The sequence below is a fragment of the Odocoileus virginianus genome, chromosome 23, assembly GCF_023699985.2.
Source record: "Odocoileus virginianus isolate 20LAN1187 ecotype Illinois chromosome 23, Ovbor_1.2, whole genome shotgun sequence".
Classification (NCBI taxonomy): domain Eukaryota; kingdom Metazoa; phylum Chordata; class Mammalia; order Artiodactyla; family Cervidae; genus Odocoileus; species Odocoileus virginianus.
This window is the reverse complement of record NC_069696.1, coordinates 49,928,141-49,948,248: the sequence shown is the minus strand read 5'-3', so window position 1 is coordinate 49,948,248 and position 20,108 is coordinate 49,928,141. Positions and strand designations below refer to the sequence as shown.

At 38.9% G+C, this 20,108-nt stretch overlaps 2 protein-coding genes across 16 annotated transcripts in view; one reads left to right on the top strand and one right to left on the bottom strand.

Moving 5' to 3' along the window:
- ANKS1B (ankyrin repeat and sterile alpha motif domain containing 1B) overlaps positions 1-20,108 on the bottom strand; it is a 1,083,120-nt gene that overhangs the window by 751,285 nt on the left and 311,727 nt on the right. The window lies entirely within an intron of this gene.
- GARIN6 (golgi associated RAB2 interactor family member 6) overlaps positions 14,704-20,108 on the top strand; it is a 37,607-nt gene continuing 32,202 nt past the window's right edge. Inside the window, 1 exon segment of the mRNA XM_070454158.1 lies at positions 14,704-14,830. Within this exon segment, the coding sequence (XP_070310259.1) occupies positions 14,704-14,830 (127 nt within the window).

Here is a 20,108-nt window from a genome sequence, read left to right as displayed (position 1 = left end):
AAATATCTGCAGTGGATACTGATGTGCTGCCCAGATTCCACCTCACAGAAGAAGGATTTATTCCCCAAGTTCCTAGGAGTGCTGCTTATGGAAACCTGTTTGTTGTAAGCAACGATAAATGGGCATCCTCTTGGATGAAGAGAGAGCTTCCTCACCCGATACCCACCCTTCATTCCACGGTGGCCTGCCCATGAATGGTCCCAGTTACTGATACAAAGGTCTGTCATTTTGATCAGAATGTACTGTAGGGTTGGCTAAGGCCTCTATTGAGAGTGCTGACCGGCTCAACTCTCCCTCTGTCCAGCCCTGCTTCTTACACTTCACTTCTGTTCCACAGGGTTTGATCTCAGTAGCACTCCCTACAAGCTCCTGTACCCTCGTCAGCTGGGAGTCATTTTCTCAGGGAGCCGCATCCAGCACCAAGGTTGCCGGGTGTGTTGTTCAGCCTCTTACGGATCTTGCCGTCATTATTCTCCACAAGGGCACAGGTGTGTGTGACGGCCCCAAACACTGTTCAGTCGCTCTGCCAAGGACTGAAGAGTGAGGGTTCTTAAGCCTTACTTCTACCAAGGAGCCGACAGAATATTCCTTATTATCAAGGAGCCAGAATAAGTGTGACGCCTTTATTCCTGCTCTGTTCTACCCCCTCGCAACATCTTTCATTCATCAGCTTGTGTGAAGATTGATTCAATAAGCAACAATATTGCTTATGTTAAGATTGGGGTCTGGGGGTTGCTTTATAATACTCCAGAAAAAAAAAAGGAGGATAAATGAAATACGACCAGTAAAATGTTGATCATTAATGAACCTGGGTGACTGGTACAAGGAAGTTCATGATACTATTCTCTCTACTTCTGCGATATGTTTGAACTTTTCAATAATAAAGAGTTGGATATTAGTATGCATTATAAAAGTACATGCATGTACTTTATAAAAATACATTTAAAGTGTGTATTTTTTCTTTTTAAAAATTTATTTTTTAATTGGAGGAAAATTACTTTACAATGTTGTGCTGGTTTCTGACATACAGTGCAAATCAGTCATAACGACACGTACATCACCTCTTGAGTCTCGCTCCCCTCCCCTCCTTCTACCCCTCTAGGTCTTCACAGAGGGCCTGGCAGCGCTCCTGGCTTCTATAGCAACTTCCCTCCGCCCACGAGCTATCTATTTTACACATGGTAGTATATGTATATATGTGATGCTACTCTCTCAATTCACCCCACCCTCTCTTTCCCTACTGTGTCCATAAATCCGTTCTCTACATTTGCATCTCCATTCCTTCCCTGCAAATAGGTTCATCAGTACCATTTTTCTAGATTCCATACATATGTGTTAATATACGTTATTTGTTTTTCTCTTTCTGGCTTACTTCCCTCTGTATAACAGGCTCAGGGCGCATCTACCTCACTAGAACTGACTCAAATTCATTCTTTATTATGACTGAGTAATATTCCATTGTATATATGTACCACATCTGCTTTATCCACTCATCTGTTGATGGACATCTAGGTTGCTTCCATGTATAAGCTACTGTGAATAGTGCTGCTGTGAACACTGAGGTATATGTGTCTTTTTCAATTATGGTTTTTTCATAATTACATAGTATATGGAAGGCATGTACTTTAATGATCAATTTTAAGATAGGTTTAACAATATACCTAAATTTTGCTTATGTTAAGCAAATAAATCTAAGAAAGTATGGTGAAATTCATATTTACCAAGCAAACAAAATAGAGCTTATGAGACATCTTACCACGTAGTTCTCAAGTATATTTTTTAAAGTTGCTGAGGCTTTTCTTAAAAGCAAACCCCATAAAGCAATTCAGGCTAAACCTAAAAGACATTTATTTTTCATGTTAAAAGTCCAATATGCAGCTCTTCGGTGCATTACACAGACTTTTAGATTATTGAGATATTATAATGTACTGGAAAATTATTCCAATTTTTAGAAGTTCAACTTTCTAAATGTCTTTTTTAAAACAATGAGTTATTTTAATGTTTATAAAACCTAGCATAACCACATCTTCATTTCTCCTCAATCCTTATAAAGGACCTTGAAGACTCAGTAACTGGTGTCACCTATGTTATTTAAATTTTGGTCAAAACAATTCTGTTCTATATCCAAATATAACGATTAAGCATTAAATTAGAATCACAATAAGAGAAGGTAGCATTTGACTCAAATATTCAGTCTGTTTAGAGTGGTGCTATTTCTGTCTAACTCTCAAATGTTTAAGTATGCAGTGATGAAGAAACCCAGAAGGGTTCAAATATATTCCGCAAACACATTTCCTATCCCTGTATTCTTCTACATTCACAGGTCTTTCTGAAATTTGAGATCTCCACCAACTGAGGTAATTTAATCAAACTCTGGAGAATATCATCATTGAGAAAATGATTTTTCTCAAAAGGACTTGATTATTTTCATAATTACAGAACTGTCCTAAGGGTTCCCTATAGACAGGTTATTATTATAAACAAATGTTCTTTATAGAAATAAATAAGACTTGGTTGACCTGAAACAAAACAAGAGTATGGAACATTCTAAAGACAAACACATAAATGGTGTATTTAGGAGCTAGTCTAACAGCGTATGAAGACTGAATTTTTAAAACATTTTACCCAGCTCCCTGGACTACTCCCAAAATAAACAAACAAGCAAATAAAATCCAAGTATGTATAAAATTTTAAAAAAACCCACAACATGCATTTTATAAAATATATGCATGTGGCACCCAGTCCTACAGAAGTCCTGAGAGATTTGAGAAGAATTTGGTATGGCATCCAGTCCCATCACTTCATGGCAAATAGATGGGGAAATAATGGAAACAGTGAGAAACTTTATTTTCTTGGGCTCCAAAATCACTGCAGATGGTGACTGTAGCCATGAAATTAAAAGAGGCTTTCTCCTTGGAAGAAAAGCTATGACCAACCTAGGCAGCATATTAAAAAGCAGAGACATTATGTCGCCAAGTGTCAGTCTAGTCAATGCTATGGTTTTTCCAGTAGTCATGTATGGATGTGAGAGTTGGACCATAAAGAAACCTGAGTGTCAAAGAACTGATGCTTTTGAATTGTGGTGTTGGAGAAGACTCTTGAGATTTCCTTGGACTGCAAGGAGATCAAACCAATCAACCTTAAAGGAAATCAGTCCTGAATATTCATTGGAAGGACTGATGCTGAAGATCCAATCCTTTGGCCACCTGATGTGAAGAACTGACTCACTGGAAAAGCCCCTGATGCTGGGAAAGATTGAAGGCAGGAGGAGAAGGGGACAACAAAGGATGAGATGGTTGGATGGCATTGCTGACTCAATGGACATGAGTTTGAGCAAGCTCCAGGGGTTGATGATGGACCAGAATACTTGGCATGCTGCGGTCCGTGGCGTGCTGCAAAGAGTTAGATGCGACTGAGCGACTGAACTAAACTGGGTTCCAGTACTAATTTGCCACAAACTAGTATTATAACCCTGGCAACTTAATTCTCTAAATCTCAGTTTCTCCGTCTGTAAGATGAAGGGTCCTTACTGTTATTATATTCCAACGTTAGGAATCAAGCATTATATTTTCAATATTCATAGGCAATAAAAAAATTAAAGCAATTAGAGTAAGAGAATATTGAATGGAAATTAAATAAAGATAAAATATGTAAATAAGTTTTTCTAAAAGTTGAAAATAAATGTCAATTATTATATAAAAGTTTGTGCATGCATGCTAAGTCGCTTCAGTTGTGCTCAGTTCTTTGCAAACTTATGGACTATAGCCCACCAGATTCCACTGTCCATGGAATTCTCCAGGTAAGAATACTAGAGTGGGTTGCCATGCCCTCCCTCAAGAGATCTTCTCGACTCAGGAACTGAACCTGTGTCTCTTACATCTCCTGCACTGGCAGGCACATTCTTTACCACTAGCAACAGCTGGGAAGCCCCCCAAAATGTTTTGACTGTCCTATGCTGCATGAGGGATCTTAGCTCCCCAGCCAAGAACTGAACCCATTCCTCCTGCAGTTGAAGTTTCCAACTATGTGTTCCACCTCCCACACTACTTTTTCCTAGATTTCTGAAATAATACAAGATTGACCTTAAGCTAGGCAATTCAAGTGTGCTTTGTAAACCTGATAATTCATATAGAAGCTATGTAATTTCATAACTCAATTTTATAATTCTAATGTATTATTAAATTAAATTCAACAGCCATAGCCTCTAATATCTGGAAATTTCAGTTTTAAACAAAATGCATAAATTTGAAGTGCTCCAATCTAGGTACTTGTGGGCTTATTCAACAGGAAAACTACTTCAGGCTAAGGGAACAAAATATAAAATTTCATGCTATACTAAAATTATGAGGTAACTTAAATGGACTGGAATGGGTGAATTTAACTCAGATGACCATTATATCTACTACTGTGGGCAGGAATCCCTCAGAAGAAATGGAGTAGCCATCATGGTCAACAAAGAATCAGAAATGCAGTACTTGGATGCAATCTCATAAATGACAGAATGATCTCTATTTGTTTCCAAGGCAAACAATTCAATATCACGGTAATCCAAGCCTATGCCCCGATCAGTAATGCTGAAGAAGTTGAAGATGAACAGTTCTATGAAGACCTACAAGACCTTCTAGAACTAACACCCAAAAAAGACATCCTTTTCCTTATAGGGGGCTGGAATGCCAAAGTAGGAAGTCAAGAAATACCTGGAGTAACAGGCAAATTTGGCCTTGAATGAAGCAGGGCAAAAGCTAATAGAGTTCTGCCATGAGAACGCACTGGTCATAGCAAACACCCTCTTCCAACAACACAAGAGAAGACTCTACACATGGACATCACCAGATGGTCAACACCAAAAACAGATTGATTATATTCTTTGCAGCCAAAGATGGAGAAGCTCTATACAGTCAGCAACAACAAGACCAAGAGCTGACTGTGGCTCAGATCATGAACCACATGATCTGAATTATTGCCAAATTCAGACTTAAATTGAAGAAAGTAGGGAAAACCACTAGACCATTCAGGTATGACCTAAATCAAATCCCTTATGACTATACAGTGGCAGTGAGAAATAGATTAAAGGGACTAGATCTGATAGACAGATTGACTGGTGAAATATGGACAGAGGTTCATGACTTTGTACAGGAGACAGGGATCAAGACCCAAGAAAAAGAAATGCAAAAAGGCAAAATGGATGCTTGAGGAGGCCTTAGAGATAGCTGTGAAAAGAGAAGAGAAAAGCAAAGGAGTAAAGGAAAGATATTCCCATTTGAATGCAGAGTTCCAGAGAATAGCAAGGAGAGATAAGAAAGCCTTCCTCAGCAACCAATGCAAAGAAATAGAGGAAAGCAACAGAATGGGAAAGACTAGAGATCTCTTCAAGAAAATTAGAGATATTTGATGCAAAATTAGAACATTTCATGCAAAGATGGGTTCGATAAAGCACAGAAATGGTATGGACCTAACAGAAGCAGAAGATATTAAGAAGAGGGGGCAAGAACACACAGAACTGTACAAAAAAGGTCTTCACGACCCAGACAATCACAATGGTGTGATCACTCACCTAGAGCCAGAAATCCTGGAATGTGAAGTCAGGTGGGCCTTAGAAAGCATCACTAAAAACAAGCTAGTGGAGGTGATGGAATTCCAGTTGAGCTATTTCAAATCCTGAAAGATGATGCTGTGAAAGTGTCAGCAAATTTGGAAAACTCAGCAGTGGCCACAGGACTGGAAAAGGTCAGTTTTCATTCCAATGCCAGAGAATGCTCAAACTACCACACAATTGCACTGATCTCACACGCTAGTAAAGTAATGCTCAAAATTCTCCAAACCAGGCTTCAGCAATATGTGAACCTTGAACTTCCAGATGTTCAAGCTGGTTTTAGAAAAGGCAGAGGAACCAGACATCAAATTGCCAACATCTGCTGGATCATCGAAAAAGTAAGAAAGTTCCAGAAAAACATCTATTTCTGCTTTATTGACTATGCCAAAGCCTTTAACTGTGTGGATCAATATAAACTGTGGAAAATTTTGAAAGTGATGGGCATACCAGACCATTTGACCCACCTCTTGAGAAACCTATATGCAGGTCAGGAAGCAACAGTTAGAATTGCTCCAGACAACCAGTCTGTTGTTCCAGAAAAGGAGTACATCAAGGCTGTATATTGTCACCATGTTTATTTAACTTATATGCAGAGTACACCATGTGAAATGCTGGGCTGGAGGAAGCACCAGCTGGAATCAAGATTGTCGGGAGAAATATCAATAACCTCAGATACGCAGATGACACCACCCTTATGGCAGAAAGTGAAGAGGAACTAAAAAGCCTCTTGATGAAAGTGAAAGAGGAGAGTGAAAAAATTGGCTTAAAGCTCAACATTCAGAAAACTAAGACATGGCATCTGGTCCCATCACCTCATGGGAAATATTGGGGAAACAGTGGAAACAGTGTCAGACTTTATTTTCTTGGGCTCCAAAATCACTGCCAATGGTGATTGCAGCCATGAAATTAAAAGACGCTTACTCCTTGGAAGGAAAGTTATGACGAACCTAGACAGCATATTAAAATCAGAGATGTTACTTTGCCAACAAAGGTCCGTCTGGTCAAGGCTATGGTTTTTCCAGTAGTCATGTATGGATGTGAGAGTTGGACCATAAAGAAAGCTGAGTGCCGAAGAATTGATGCTTTTGAACTGTGGTGTTGGAGAAGACTCTTGAGAGTCCCTTGGACTGCAAGGAGATCCAACCAGTCCATCCTAAAGGAGATCAGTCCTGGGTATTCATTGGAAGGACTGATGCTGAAGCTGAAACTCCAATAATTTGGCCACCTCATGCGAAGAGTTGACTCACTGGAAAATACCCTGATGCTGGGAGGGACTCGGGGCAGGAGGAGAAGGGGACAACAGAGGATGAGATGGCTGGATGGCATCACCGATTTGATGGGTATGAGTTTGAGTAAACTCCGGGAGTTGGTGATGGACAGGGAGGCCTGGCGTGCTGTGATTCACGGGGTCGCAAAGAGTCAGACACGACTGAGCGACTGACCTGAACTGAACATTAAATTGGTCAGATTCAGGTGGTAAGCCTAAAAATCCAATATAACTATAAATATATGTAATTATCTCTATACATTATAATAATTTCCATATTTGTAATAACAGCAACTATAGATGTGTATGGAGCTTTACTAAGACAAATAATTATGTGTCAATAATTAAACATATATGTAGCTTTTTAATTCTACAGTGTATTTTGAATGTGTTATATCATTTAAATGACAAAATAAGCATATCCTCTCCATTGATTTTATAATCTGTTTTATGGATAAAGAGATTGACCAGGTAAAACTTTTTTAAAAACTCACATCCAAAGAAATAGGCAATATGAATAGAATTTTATCTATTAAGAAATTGCATTAATTATTAGTCATCTTCCAAAAAAGAAGGCACTAGTCTCAGATGTGTTCACTGATAAATTCCACCAAACATTTAAGGAAAAAGTTGTATCAATTTTCTACAATCTCTTTCATAAGACAGAAGCAGAAGGGAATACGTCTAACATGTTCAATGAGGCCAGCATTGCCCTAAAATCAAAACCAAACAAATATATTGCAAAAAAAAGAAAATAAAGACCTGAAGTTCTCATGAACATAGACACAAAAAATCCGCAACAAAATATTTGAAAATCAAATGCAACAATGTGAAAAAGAACTATATACTATAACCAAGCAGGATTTATTACAGGTATGCAACACCTGTTGAACATTTAAAAATCAATTCATATAATCTATCAAACTAACAGATGAAAGAAGAAAAGCCACATGATCATATCAATAGATCATGTAGGAAAGTATTTAACAAAATTCACAACCACTCATGATGAAAGTTCTCAGTAAACTAATAGAGAGAAATTTCCTTAAATTGATAAAAAAGAAAAGAAAAAAACTACAAGAAACCTACCAGCTAAAGTATGTAATGGTGATAAACTCAAAGCTTTCCCAATTAAGATAAGGAACAAGACTAGGATGACCCTCATCTCCACTTTTCATTGTACTGGAGTACATCCTAACACCATTAGATAAGGGAAGAAGGAAAAAGGCTTCCCTTGTGGCTCAGCTGGTAAAGAATCTGCCTGCAATGCAGGAGAACTGGGTTCTATCCCTGAGTTGGGAAGATCCCCTGGAGAAGGGAAAGGCTACCCACTCCAGTATGGCCTGGAGAATTCCATGGACCCCATAGTCCATGGGGTCACAAAGAGTCGCACACAAGTGAGCAAATTTCACTTCCACTTTTCAGGAAAAGAAAATGAAAAGCATATAGATTTGGAAGGAATGAAGGATTAAAATTGTCTTTATTTGCAGATGACATGACTGCCTATGTAGAAAGTCCAAAGGTATTAACTAAAAACTTTTGGAACTAAGTGGTTACAGCAAGGTTGCAAGATAAAAAGTTAATTTTTAAAAACTTAATTTCTTTCCTGTTATACTAGCAATGAACAGTGGAGTTTGAAATTAAAAATACAATGTGTGTGCACTCAGTTGCTCAGTCGTGTCCAACTCTATGCAACTTCACAGACTGTAGCCTCTCAGGCTTCTCTGTACATGGGATTTTCCCAGCAAAAATACTGGAGTGGATTGACATTTTCCTCTCCAGGGAATCTTCTTGACACAGGGATAGAAACTGTGTCCCCTAAGTCTCCTGCATTGGCAAGCAAATTCTTTACCACTGAGCCACCTGGGAATCCCACAAAAATACCACTTACATTAGCAATTAAGAATTATTATAAAGCTACAATAATCAAGACAGGATGGTACTGGTGAAAGGACAAAAAGATTAGTAGAACAGAACAGAGAACTCAGAAATAGGCCCACATAAGTACAGTTGACTGATCCTTGACAAAGTAGCAAATGCAATACAGTGGATCAAAGATAATCTCCTCAACAAACGGTGCTGAAACAACCAATCATCAACATGCAAAAAAAAAAAAAAAAATCTGGGCACACTCTTTACAATGTTCACAAAAATTAACTCAAAACAGATCATAGACAAATACAGATACAAAGGCAAAACTATAGAACTCCTGGAAGATAACATAGGAGAGAATCTAGACGGACCTTTAGAAACAACACCAAAGCCACAGCCCATGAAAGAAAGACTTGATGAGATGACTTTTTTAAAATTTAAAATGAGATACCAGTACACACCTACTAGAATGCCAAAAATCCAGAAGAGTGATGGTACCAATGCTGGGGAGAAGGTGTGACAATAGGTACTCTCATTCACTGCTGGTAGGAATGCTAAATGGTACAGATACTTTGGAAGACAGTTTAATGGCTTGTCGTAAAATTAAATATATTCTTATCACATGATCCAGCAATCACGCTCCTTGGTACTTACCTAGGGAGTTGAAAACCTATGTCCACACAAAAACAAACTGTGCTCTATCTATAAAAAGCAATGCTACTTAGCAATGAAAAGAACAAATAACTGATAAATACATGAATTTCAATTTTAGTATATGTGCTGCCAAAGTCAGCATGTAGAGGAATTTCAAAAAATATTCTGAGTGAATAAAGCCAAGACACAAAGGAATGCATACTACTTGAGTGTATTAGTATGCAATAGCTATGTCAGAAAACGCATAACTATAGAGGAAGCAAACAGATCAAAGAATGCTTGGGACCTGGGTGTGGAGGGGACTGTTTGAATGTACATAAGGGAACTTAAGACAACGGAAATGTATGTCTTGATTGTGATGGCAATTTCAACATAGTCTACACTTGTCAAACAACAAATTGTGTAACTACAATTCATGAAAGTCATTATAAATAAATTACACATCAATACAAGAACAAGAAATGAAGTGTCAGGCACCACAATTAAAGTTTAACACTTATTTTCAAAAAAGTGACAATGACTGTATTTCATAAAATATTTCACTCTGTATATTCCTGAAACACTTATCCCCCTTTGTCATATTTAACATACACTTTACATATATGAGCAAATTCCGGGGGATAGTGAAGGACAGGGAATCCTGGCATGCCGCAGTCCTTGAGACCTCAAAGAATTGGACGCGACTTGGAGACTGAACAACATCAATACTTTGCATAAGGCTTTGCAGAGATGCATCTGGTTCCAGAAATGACAAGTGCTTATTGTACCACTATCAAAAAGAGTGCTTTGGCAGGAACCGAGTGCTCTGAGACTTACAGATGGAGGAGGAGACGCAGCACATATAGATATACTCCTAGAAAATTATGCCATTAATTTTTGTTACATGTGCAGTACATTACTCTGGCAACACCAAAGTTAATCATTGCAACCAAAATGTGAGAGGTTCCCCCCCACCCCCGCCATGGTAAGAAACAACGCAACTGATTTTTGTCAAGTATCTGAGTTAAGTAATGAAAAATGTAAAGAAACATAACAAATATAAATGGGAATGCATAAACTGCCATTTCTCTCCCTCAAAGAAGAGCCTGAGAACAGAATGGGAAAGGGGAATTGCTATAATTAATTATAAACACAAGATTCTCGGTAGGCTGGGTGCTATAGTGGCTATAAGTTAAGGAACGGCACTAATCTACAGGGCTTCCCTGGTGGCTCAGTGCTAATGAACCTGCCTCCTAATGCAGGAGATGCGGGTTCGAGCCCTGGGTTGGGAAGATCCCCTGAAGAAGGAAATGATAACCTACTCCAGTGTTTTGCCTGGAAAATTCCATGGACAGAGGAGCCTTTCAGGCAATAGTACATGGGCTCACAAAAGAGTTGGACACAACTTAGCAATGAAACCATAACAATAACTAATTTGAAACATACTAGCTTCCTTAGATTTCCAATAAGTTATTAATATTATTTTATGATCAGTCCTATTTCTTCTCCATTCAAATGACTCCATTAATGAATGACTTTCCAGAATAAATGACTGTGAAGTAAACTGAAAAATTACATAAATCATAGTAAGCAACAAATAAATCCAAGTTTCCCCCACCCCCAATTAATGCCAAGCTGTTTCTTCAGGATATGCAGCATTGTATAAAACTCCCAGGCAGGTTAGGTCATGAATCAACAAATATTTATGAAATTCTTATATTCTGCAATGCTATATTCCATGTGGTAGGACAGACAACAAAAATACTGTAGGACCCTAAGGATTTTAACTTTAGTTTCCTTTAGTTGAGGAAACAAAATACATAGATCCTGGTATACATCACTAACACTGTTTCTTCAGGACACCATTAACACACACCTCCTCCCTTATATGCATATGCCTATGCAAAATTTACCTGCAGATGTCTGCATTGACCGCTTGAAATCCACTTCTCTGTAAAAAAAAAATACTAAAATGAAGTGTATCTCTTTGCTCTTAAAGAGTCCAGAGTCTCTTTTTTTTCTTTTTCACAATAGTGTTCATTTTAGAAAATATGCACCTGCTAAAAGTAACAATGTAAAAAGTAAAAAGGCAGGCAGAAAAGGAAGGAAACACAGAAAGAATAGAGGGAGGACTTAGGCATTTAACAATTTATCCAGAAAAGGGTATCAGCACTTTAATTTTATAATGTCATAAGCATATGAAAATTGGGTTAATGACACAAAGCCCTTTGAAATATGGTAAAGCATTCCCAAATTTGAATTCTTTTATGTAAAAACCCAATGCATTAAAATATATTATACATATCCTTTTTGTTACCAAAAGGATTTTGATTGTACTCTAAGTTGTCACTGATGGGAATAACTAGAAAAACTGGGAGTAAGGAATAGCAATACAAGAAGGAGATAAAACAAATGGCAGAGAAGGTAAAGAAGTCATTCCATCAGATTTTACTCCCTTTTGTATTATGAGGAGACAGATTGCTGGCACATAAATAAAGTATGCTTCCAATAAACTGTAAGATCATTTCACTAGGATCACATTAACAATGGTAGAAATCAATAACCGCATGTTATAACATTGGAATTTGACATAGGATCATATACTGAAAAAGACCTCTCAGTATGAACATTACCTTTGAAAAAGCAAATAAATACACAGCCATGATACTGAAACTAAGGGAAATAGAAATTATAAGAAGCATCTAATGATCAACTGATTATAATGCTCACTATTGCTCATTAAAATGTATACCATTCATCTCTAACCTTCTATATAGTGTTCAGTCTCTATTTTTTACTTTAGTGAATCAAGCTTATGTATTTAACAGCCTTTTTAAATTTGTGACCTCAAGGGTTTCCCTGGTGGTTCCACTTTCCAATGCATGAACCCTGGGTTTGATCCTTAGGCCAGAAAGATCTCCTGGAGGAGGACATGGTAACCTACTCCAGTATTCTTGCCTAGAGAATCCCATGGACAGAGGAGCCTGGTGGGCTAGAGTCAAAGGGGTAACAAAAGAGTTGGACAAGAATCAGCAACCAAACAACAACAACAAAGAGAAAATGAGTGCCAAATTAGTGCAATGGCCCTGAAAACAGCCAATCACAGAAAATACTAAGCATTCTAGCTTCATAAGGGTAGATGATGATGCTTCAAGGCAATTTAGGGGAAAAAATTAGCACATTTGGATATGTTGCAACATGAGGCACTTCTGATGTATCCAGACCAAGATGCTGATACAATAAGTAGCTTTAAATGGGATCTATAGCTCAGGAGGGCTTCCCTGGTGGCTCAGATGGTAAAAAAAAAAATCCGCCTGCAATGTGGGAGATCTGGGCGCGATCCCTGGGTTGGGAAGATCCCTTGGAGAAGGAAATGGCAACCCACTCCAGTATTCTTGCCTGGAGAATCCCGTGGACAGAGGAGCCTGGTGGGCTACAGTCCATGGGGTTGCAAAAGGTCAGACACGACTGAGTGACTAAGCACACTGTAGCTCAGGAAAAATATCTAGGTTAAAAATACTTGAATCTATGGGACAGAATTGTGGTGAGTATCAACATTCAGGGACGAAAAGGATAAAGAGAAGTCAACTAGTCAAGCAGTAAAGGAAAGAATGAAAAGATTAAAGCGTTGTAGACACAAAGGAGGAGAGGGAATGATGAGAAGCAAACGGATCTTCAGCACAAGTGAGACCGGCCTGGGGGCTGGGGTCCTGGCTACAGGGCTGCAGCGCTTGCACTTGGACACAACTCTCCTTGAGCAACAAAATACAAACTATGTGGGACTAAAATTAACTGCATGAATGTGCAGTCAGGACAAATTCTGGACAAAAGGTACAAAGAAACCAAAAAAACACTTGTCACTTCAAAAGAGCCTGAAGCGAAAGTAGGGTACTGCACATGCCCCCGGCACATTAAGGGTGGGCAGACCACCTAGGCCACCCCTCCAGCCTGACCCCTGGACCAGCTCATGCCCCAGCTCAGGAGCACGCCAGCAAGGGAAACTGTTGTTTCTTCTCGCTCCCCACTGCTGTTGAAAGGGACCCAATAAAGCCTTGCCTGAATTTCTTGTCTTGCCTCTGATCAGCTTCTATTGATTAAGGGGGCCAAGAATGGTGGTCTGTAACATAGGTGTACAAGGTACACTGGATCAGGTATTATAATATTGCCTAAAATTTTTATTGTGAAGAAAATCTTGAAATATGAGGGAAAAATATAATGAAACAATGCAAAGTTAATATAAAAGAACAAGTATCTGAAGTTTAAGCTCTGGAAAAAGGAAAAAACTGAAGGCTGCTACTGAGTCTTTGAGATAAATTACAGTGCACATAATATGCTCTGAGCTAAACACTCCTAGAATTAATAAACTGCCTAGTTATTTGATATAAATCCACATGATTTATACCAAAAATTCATTTACATTCTACAGAGGAAAAATATCTATTTTCTCTCTTCTTTCTAAAAAGATTTCTGAACTCTGGGAGAAAGTTTATGATGATTAATAGAGGGCTGCCAGAAATTTGTGTTAAGAGGAAAAAATTTTAATCTTTTACATATAAAGATAATACTTGAAGCCAACTCTCAGTAAAAATTGTATTTTGAGGTTTTTTTCCCCCCAGAGAAATTACAAGCTATATTGGATTTTCTAGAACTTTCCTACGGGGAAGCCTATCATACTCTAATTAAATGGCTGCCGGGAGGTAAGCATGTAGTGTATGACCTGTTTCCAGGCTCTCTCCACCCTCAACTCACCTTGAGTTTAGTACCATGATAAACTTTCTTAAATGCCACATCTAATAATAATGTAACAGAGACGATATTTTGGAAATATTAAACTAATGGATGTTTTCATCCCCCCTAAATTATGATGCCTTCCATTTCCCTGCCTATTTCATCATTATCTATCAGGTAAGATTAGGGAAATCTCCAGTCAGTGAAATTTATTCCTCTTTCCCTAGCACAAACGAGAAACATACAGACTCTCCTTAAAGAAATGCTACTTCGGAATCTCTGTGTGGGGCATGTGGGCCCTGAATGCACATGGATACATGCCTGGAAGCAACCTAAAGGCCATGAATGCTTTGGGAATTTGGCAGAGAGAGACTGGAGACACTTATCAGAAAGCTTCATTGTTGATCGTCTCAGAACTTGTTCCCATGAGAGCAGAACCTCTGTGAAAGAAGTAGTTAAATCTCTAAAAAGACCAAGCAGTAAAAGACCATTTGAAAAAGAAGAAAGCCTAGCCAGGAGCTAATACCCTTTGAGGATTTTATTATCCCTGTGAGCTCTGGGATAAAGTGAAATAGCAGTCTCAGGGGGAACTGCTCTTTGAAGAGACGAGATGAGAGCTCAGCTTCTGAAGAAGTGGTCCCTGGATAAGCGGGGAGAACACGAGATGGAGAGGGAGGCCATTGGGCCCAGGCTTGAGGCCCAGCAGGAGCTGCAACTTGCACCCCAGGGAACTACATGTGGATGCCATCAAATGGGACCCCAGTCTGCTCCCCTTTGAGAGGGAAAGGCCAGATCACCTGCCTCCAGAAGGTCAGTACCACAACATCATCAAGGGGTACACACCAGTGGAATTCAAGAAAGAGCTACAGGAAGCTGTCCTCAGAACACACTGCTCTGGAGAATCAGAATGACCAGGGTTCAAGGCTGCTTTACAAAATCATCAGTTCAGCTCAGTCACTCAGTCATGTCTGACTCTTTGCGACCCCATGGGCAGCACCACGCCAGGCCTCTCTGTCCATCACCAACTCCTGGAGCTTGCTCAGACTCATGTCCTTCGAGTCGGTGATGCCATCCAAACATCTCATCCTCAGTCGTCCCCTTCCTCCTGCCTTCAATCTTCCCAGCATCAGGGTCTTTTCCAATGAGTCAGTACTTCACATCAGGTGACCAAAGTACTGGAGCTTGCTGTTAATAAATACAAGCTATGGAAGGAAGGAAGGATAGAAGGAAGGAAGGAGGTGGGGGGAGGGAGGGAGGAAAGGAGGAGGAGGAGGAAGGCAATGTTCAAAATAGAGCACCCATGCAGTGAGTTAAAAATGGTTCAGAGAGGGATTTGAGTAGAGAGGACTTGAAATAGCCTCCCACAAATATCCTAGTTGTAGTAGTATGAGACAGAGAACCAGAGAAATATCCAGTATCCCTAAGCCCTTGAAAGGTGAGTGAAACACAGCTGAAACTTAAGTCAGGAAACTCAAGTGCTTAAAGTCATCAAGTTACTACTTTGAGTTAAGATATGTTTGCCTTCAGAGACAGTTTTATCCCTCTCCTCGAAGTCCTACAGAGGCTTCTAAACATCTATTTTAAAATTTTGAAATTCTCTTACCTGGCATTCACCTGTTTCAAGATTCCCAAGCCTATCTCTCTTCACTCCAAGATATATTAATAACACATGCATTTCTTACTGATACAATTAATTGTTGATATGAAGCAGGGCAAAGGCTAACAGAGTTTTGTCAAGAGAACACACTGGTCATAGCAAACACCCTCTTCCAAAAACACAAGCAATAACTCTACACATGGACATCACCAGATGGTCAGTACCAAAATCACATTGATTATACTCTTTGCAGCCAAATGGAAAAGCTCTATACAGTTAGCAAAAACAAGACCTGAAGCTGACTGTGGCTCAGATCATGAGCTCCTGATTTCAAAATTCAGGCTTAAATTGAACCTTAAACCTCTAGACCATTCAGGTATGACTTAAATTAAATCCCTTATGAATATATAGGAGGTGAGGAATAGATTCAAGGCATTAGACCTGGTAGACAGAATGTCTGAAGAATTATGGACAGGGTTTTAAAACATTGTACAGGAGGCAGTGATCAAAACCATCCTAAAGAGAAAGAAATGCAATAAGGCAAAGTGGTTATCTGAGGAGGACTTACAAATAGTTGAGAAAAGTCAAGAGAAGCAAAAGACAAAGGAGAAAGGTAAAGATACACTCAACTGAATGCGGGGTTCCAGAGAATCACAAGAAGAGATAAGAAAGCCTTCTTAACTGAACAATGCAAAGAAACAGAGGAAAACAATAGAATGGGAAAGACTAGGGATGTGTTCCAAAAAATTGGAGATAAAAAGGAAACATTTCATGCAAAGATGGGCACAATAAAGGACAGAAATGGCAAGGACCTAATAGAAGCAGAAGAGATCAAGAAAACATGGCAAGAAAACATTGAAGAAGAACTATACAAAAAAAGGTCTTAATGACCCAGGATAACCACGATGGTGTGGTCACTCACCTACAGCCACCTTCATATCCAGGAGTGTGAAGTCAAGTAGGCCTTAGGAAACAATACTACAAACAAAGCTAGTGGAGTGGACAGAATTCCAGCTGAGCTATTTAAAATCCTAAAACATGATAACAGTTAAAGAACTGCACTCAATATGTCAGCAGATTTGGAAAACTTAGTAGTGGTCATAGGACTGGAAAACATGAGTTTTCATTTCAATCCCAAAGAAGGGAATTGCCAAAGATTGTTCAAACTACCAGATAACTGCACTCTTTTCACATGCCAGCAAAATAATGGTCAATCCTTCAAGCTAGCCTTCAGCAGTATGGGTATTGAGGACTTCCAGATGTACAAGCTGGATTTAGAAAAGGAAGAGGAATCAGGGATGAGATGCAACATCTGCTGGATCACAGAAAAGGCATGAGAATTCCAGAAAAATTTCCACTTCATTGACTAGAGTAAAGCCTTAGACTGTGTGGATTACAACAAACTGTGGAAAATTCTTAAAGAGATGGGAATACCAGACCACCTTATCTGTCTCTGAGAAACCTGTATGCAGGTCAAGAAACAATCATTAGAATTGGACATGGAATGAAGGACTGATTCCAAACTGGGAAAGGAGTATGTCAAGGCTGTGGATTGTCACCCTGCTTATCTAACTTCTACACAGAGTACATTGTGCAAAATGCCAGGCTGGATGACTCACAAGCTGGAATCAAGATTCCTGGGAGAAATATCAACCTCAGATAATGCAGATGACACCACTGTAATGGCAGAAAGTGAAGAGGAACTAAAGAGCTTCTTGATGAGGGGGAAAGAGAAGAATGAAAAAGCTGGTTTGAAACTCAACATTCAAAAAACTAATAAGAAACTAAGATTGGCAAATAGAAGGGGAAAAAGTGGAAGCAGTGACAGATTTTATTTTCTTGGGCTCCAAAATCACTGAGGACAGTGACTGCAGCCATGTAAATTAAAAGACACTTGCTCCTTGGAAGAAAAGCTCTGACAAACCTAGACAGTGTATTAAAAAGCAGAGACATCATTTTGCTGACAAAGTCCATGTTGTCAAAGCTATGGTTTTTCCAGTGGCCATGTATGAATGTGAGAGTTGTACCATAAAGAAGGGCTGAGTGCCAAAGAATTGATGCTTTTGAATTATGGTGTTGGAGAAGACTCTTGAGAGTCCCTTGGGCTGCCAAGAGATGAACCAGTCAATCCTGAAAGAAATCAGTCCTGAATATTCAAGACTGATGCTGAAGCTCCAATACTTCAGCTACCTGATGTGAAGAGCCGACTATTGGAAAAGACCCTGATGCTGGGAAAGATTGAAGGTGGGAGGAGACGGGGATGACAGAGTATGAGATGGTTGGATGGCATCACTGACTCGATAGACATGAGTTTGAGTAAGATCCGGTAGTTGGTGATGAACAGGGAAGCCTGGCATGCTGCAGGCCATGGGGTCACAAAGAGTTGGACATGACTGAGTGTCTGAACTGAACTATAAAAGTCTTAAAATGATAGTTACCTCTGTTCAGTGATTTAATTTTTCCAAGGAAATAAAATTAAAGATAGAGGATTTATGCGTAAATATGTTCATCAGAATTTAATTCATAACAGTAAACTACTGCCAACAATCTAAATGACTGTGTAGTTTGAGTTAGGAAAAGAGAGAAAATAATCTCAATAGAGGATGATTTTAAAAAACCATTCTAGTATATTCTTACAATTAAATATTATGCAAAGCAAAGGCAGAGGAATCAAACTGCCAGTATCTGTTGGATCACAGAGAAAGCAAGAGAATTCCAGAAAAACATCTACTTCTAGTTCATTGACTATGCTATAACCATTGACTGTGTGGATCACAATAAACTGTGGAAAATTCTTAAAGCAATGGGGATACTAGACCACCTTACCCGTCTCCTGAGAAACGGGTCAAGAAGCAACAGTTAGAATCAGACATGGAACAGACTGGCTCAAGATTGGTAGAGGAGTATATCAAGGCTCTATATTGTCACCCTGCTTATTTAACTTCTATGCAGAGTATATCATGTGAAATGCCAGACTAAAATATTTGATCACATTAAAATGTTTATTCACATTAAGAGTATGTTCAAGACATAATATTAAGGGGAAAAAGTATACTATGTATTCATCAAAAGATTCCAATTTTGAGTATATATGAAAACTGTGTGTTTGTGATTGGGATGAACCTTGCAGGATTAGAAGGCCTGAACCTGCCCAGCTTCAAGACGGAAGAAAGAGCTGAGAGTCAGCAACAGAGACATAATGGTTTAATGGATAGGGGAGTCTTGCATGTCTGAAGCAAGGTCCTGGAGAAACACCGCACTGTACATAGCAGGAGGCAGACAGGAAATGGCAGCAGTCTTTACTCCTGGGGACAGGGGTAGGTCACTAGCTACAGAGAAGTTGACTTAAGGTTGGCTCATCGGTTATCAGGGAAACCAGCAGAGTGGCATGCCCCTCACCATCCCTTTAAGCACAGTGGAGAGTTCTTGTCTAAAGCTAGATCATTCCTTTGGGCCTGGGGCAAGTATGTAGGAGGGTCAGTCATGTGAGTAGGGTGTACTTGAGGCAGGGACTGGTCGAGCAGGGAATGTACAGAAAGCAAGAGAACAGTCATCTTGGGTAGCCTGATCATATATTAATACTTATGTACATGAAATATCTTGAGAAAGCACACAAAAAGATTAGCTTATTTGTTCATTCCTTCCGTGTCCATTCATTTAAAACACACATACATTTATTTACTAAGTTCTCTAAACCAAACAGTCATTGTTCTCACCCCATGGGGTAGGTAGTCTAGTGAGGAATATCCATTTACATGTAAGTACAACAAAATTATATGTGTACATTCATTTTTGTTTGTTTCTTAGCTGTCTCCATTAAAATTGCCAACTCCATTATCATAGAGATCCTGTTTATCACGTTTGTCACTGTATTCCCAGCATACACCAGAGTCCAGGATCATAAATATTTCAAGAATGCAGAGGAAGCCCAGAGATTAAACAGGAGCATATTAGCAGAGGACCTAAGGTAGGAGGTTTGAAAACTTTTTTGAGGACAAGTGCCATTGAAAATAAGGTTCTGAAGGATGAGCAAGAAACAGGCAGATGAATAGGGTTGGGAAGAATGTTCCAAGAAGAAAATAGCTACAGGGAAAAGAAAAAGTGTTAGCTGAATTCACTGAAGCAATGTTTATTTCAGGGTGTTTATAGGCAATTTCTTTTTCAAATTTTCTTCAATGAACATGTATTTTGTGGTAATCAGAGAAACAATATTCTGAACAAAATAGACTTAAAATCTCCAACTTTTTGGAGATTACTCTGACTCTAAATGTTTATTTTCTTACTTTGACTTGTCCTTGTATTTAACATACAAACTGAACAAATTACTGTAAATTAAATGTTTTACTCTAGAAATATATTTCCTCTTTAGAGTTCAAGACCTTTCAGGTCACTTGTAATTTTTTTTCTTTCTTTTATTT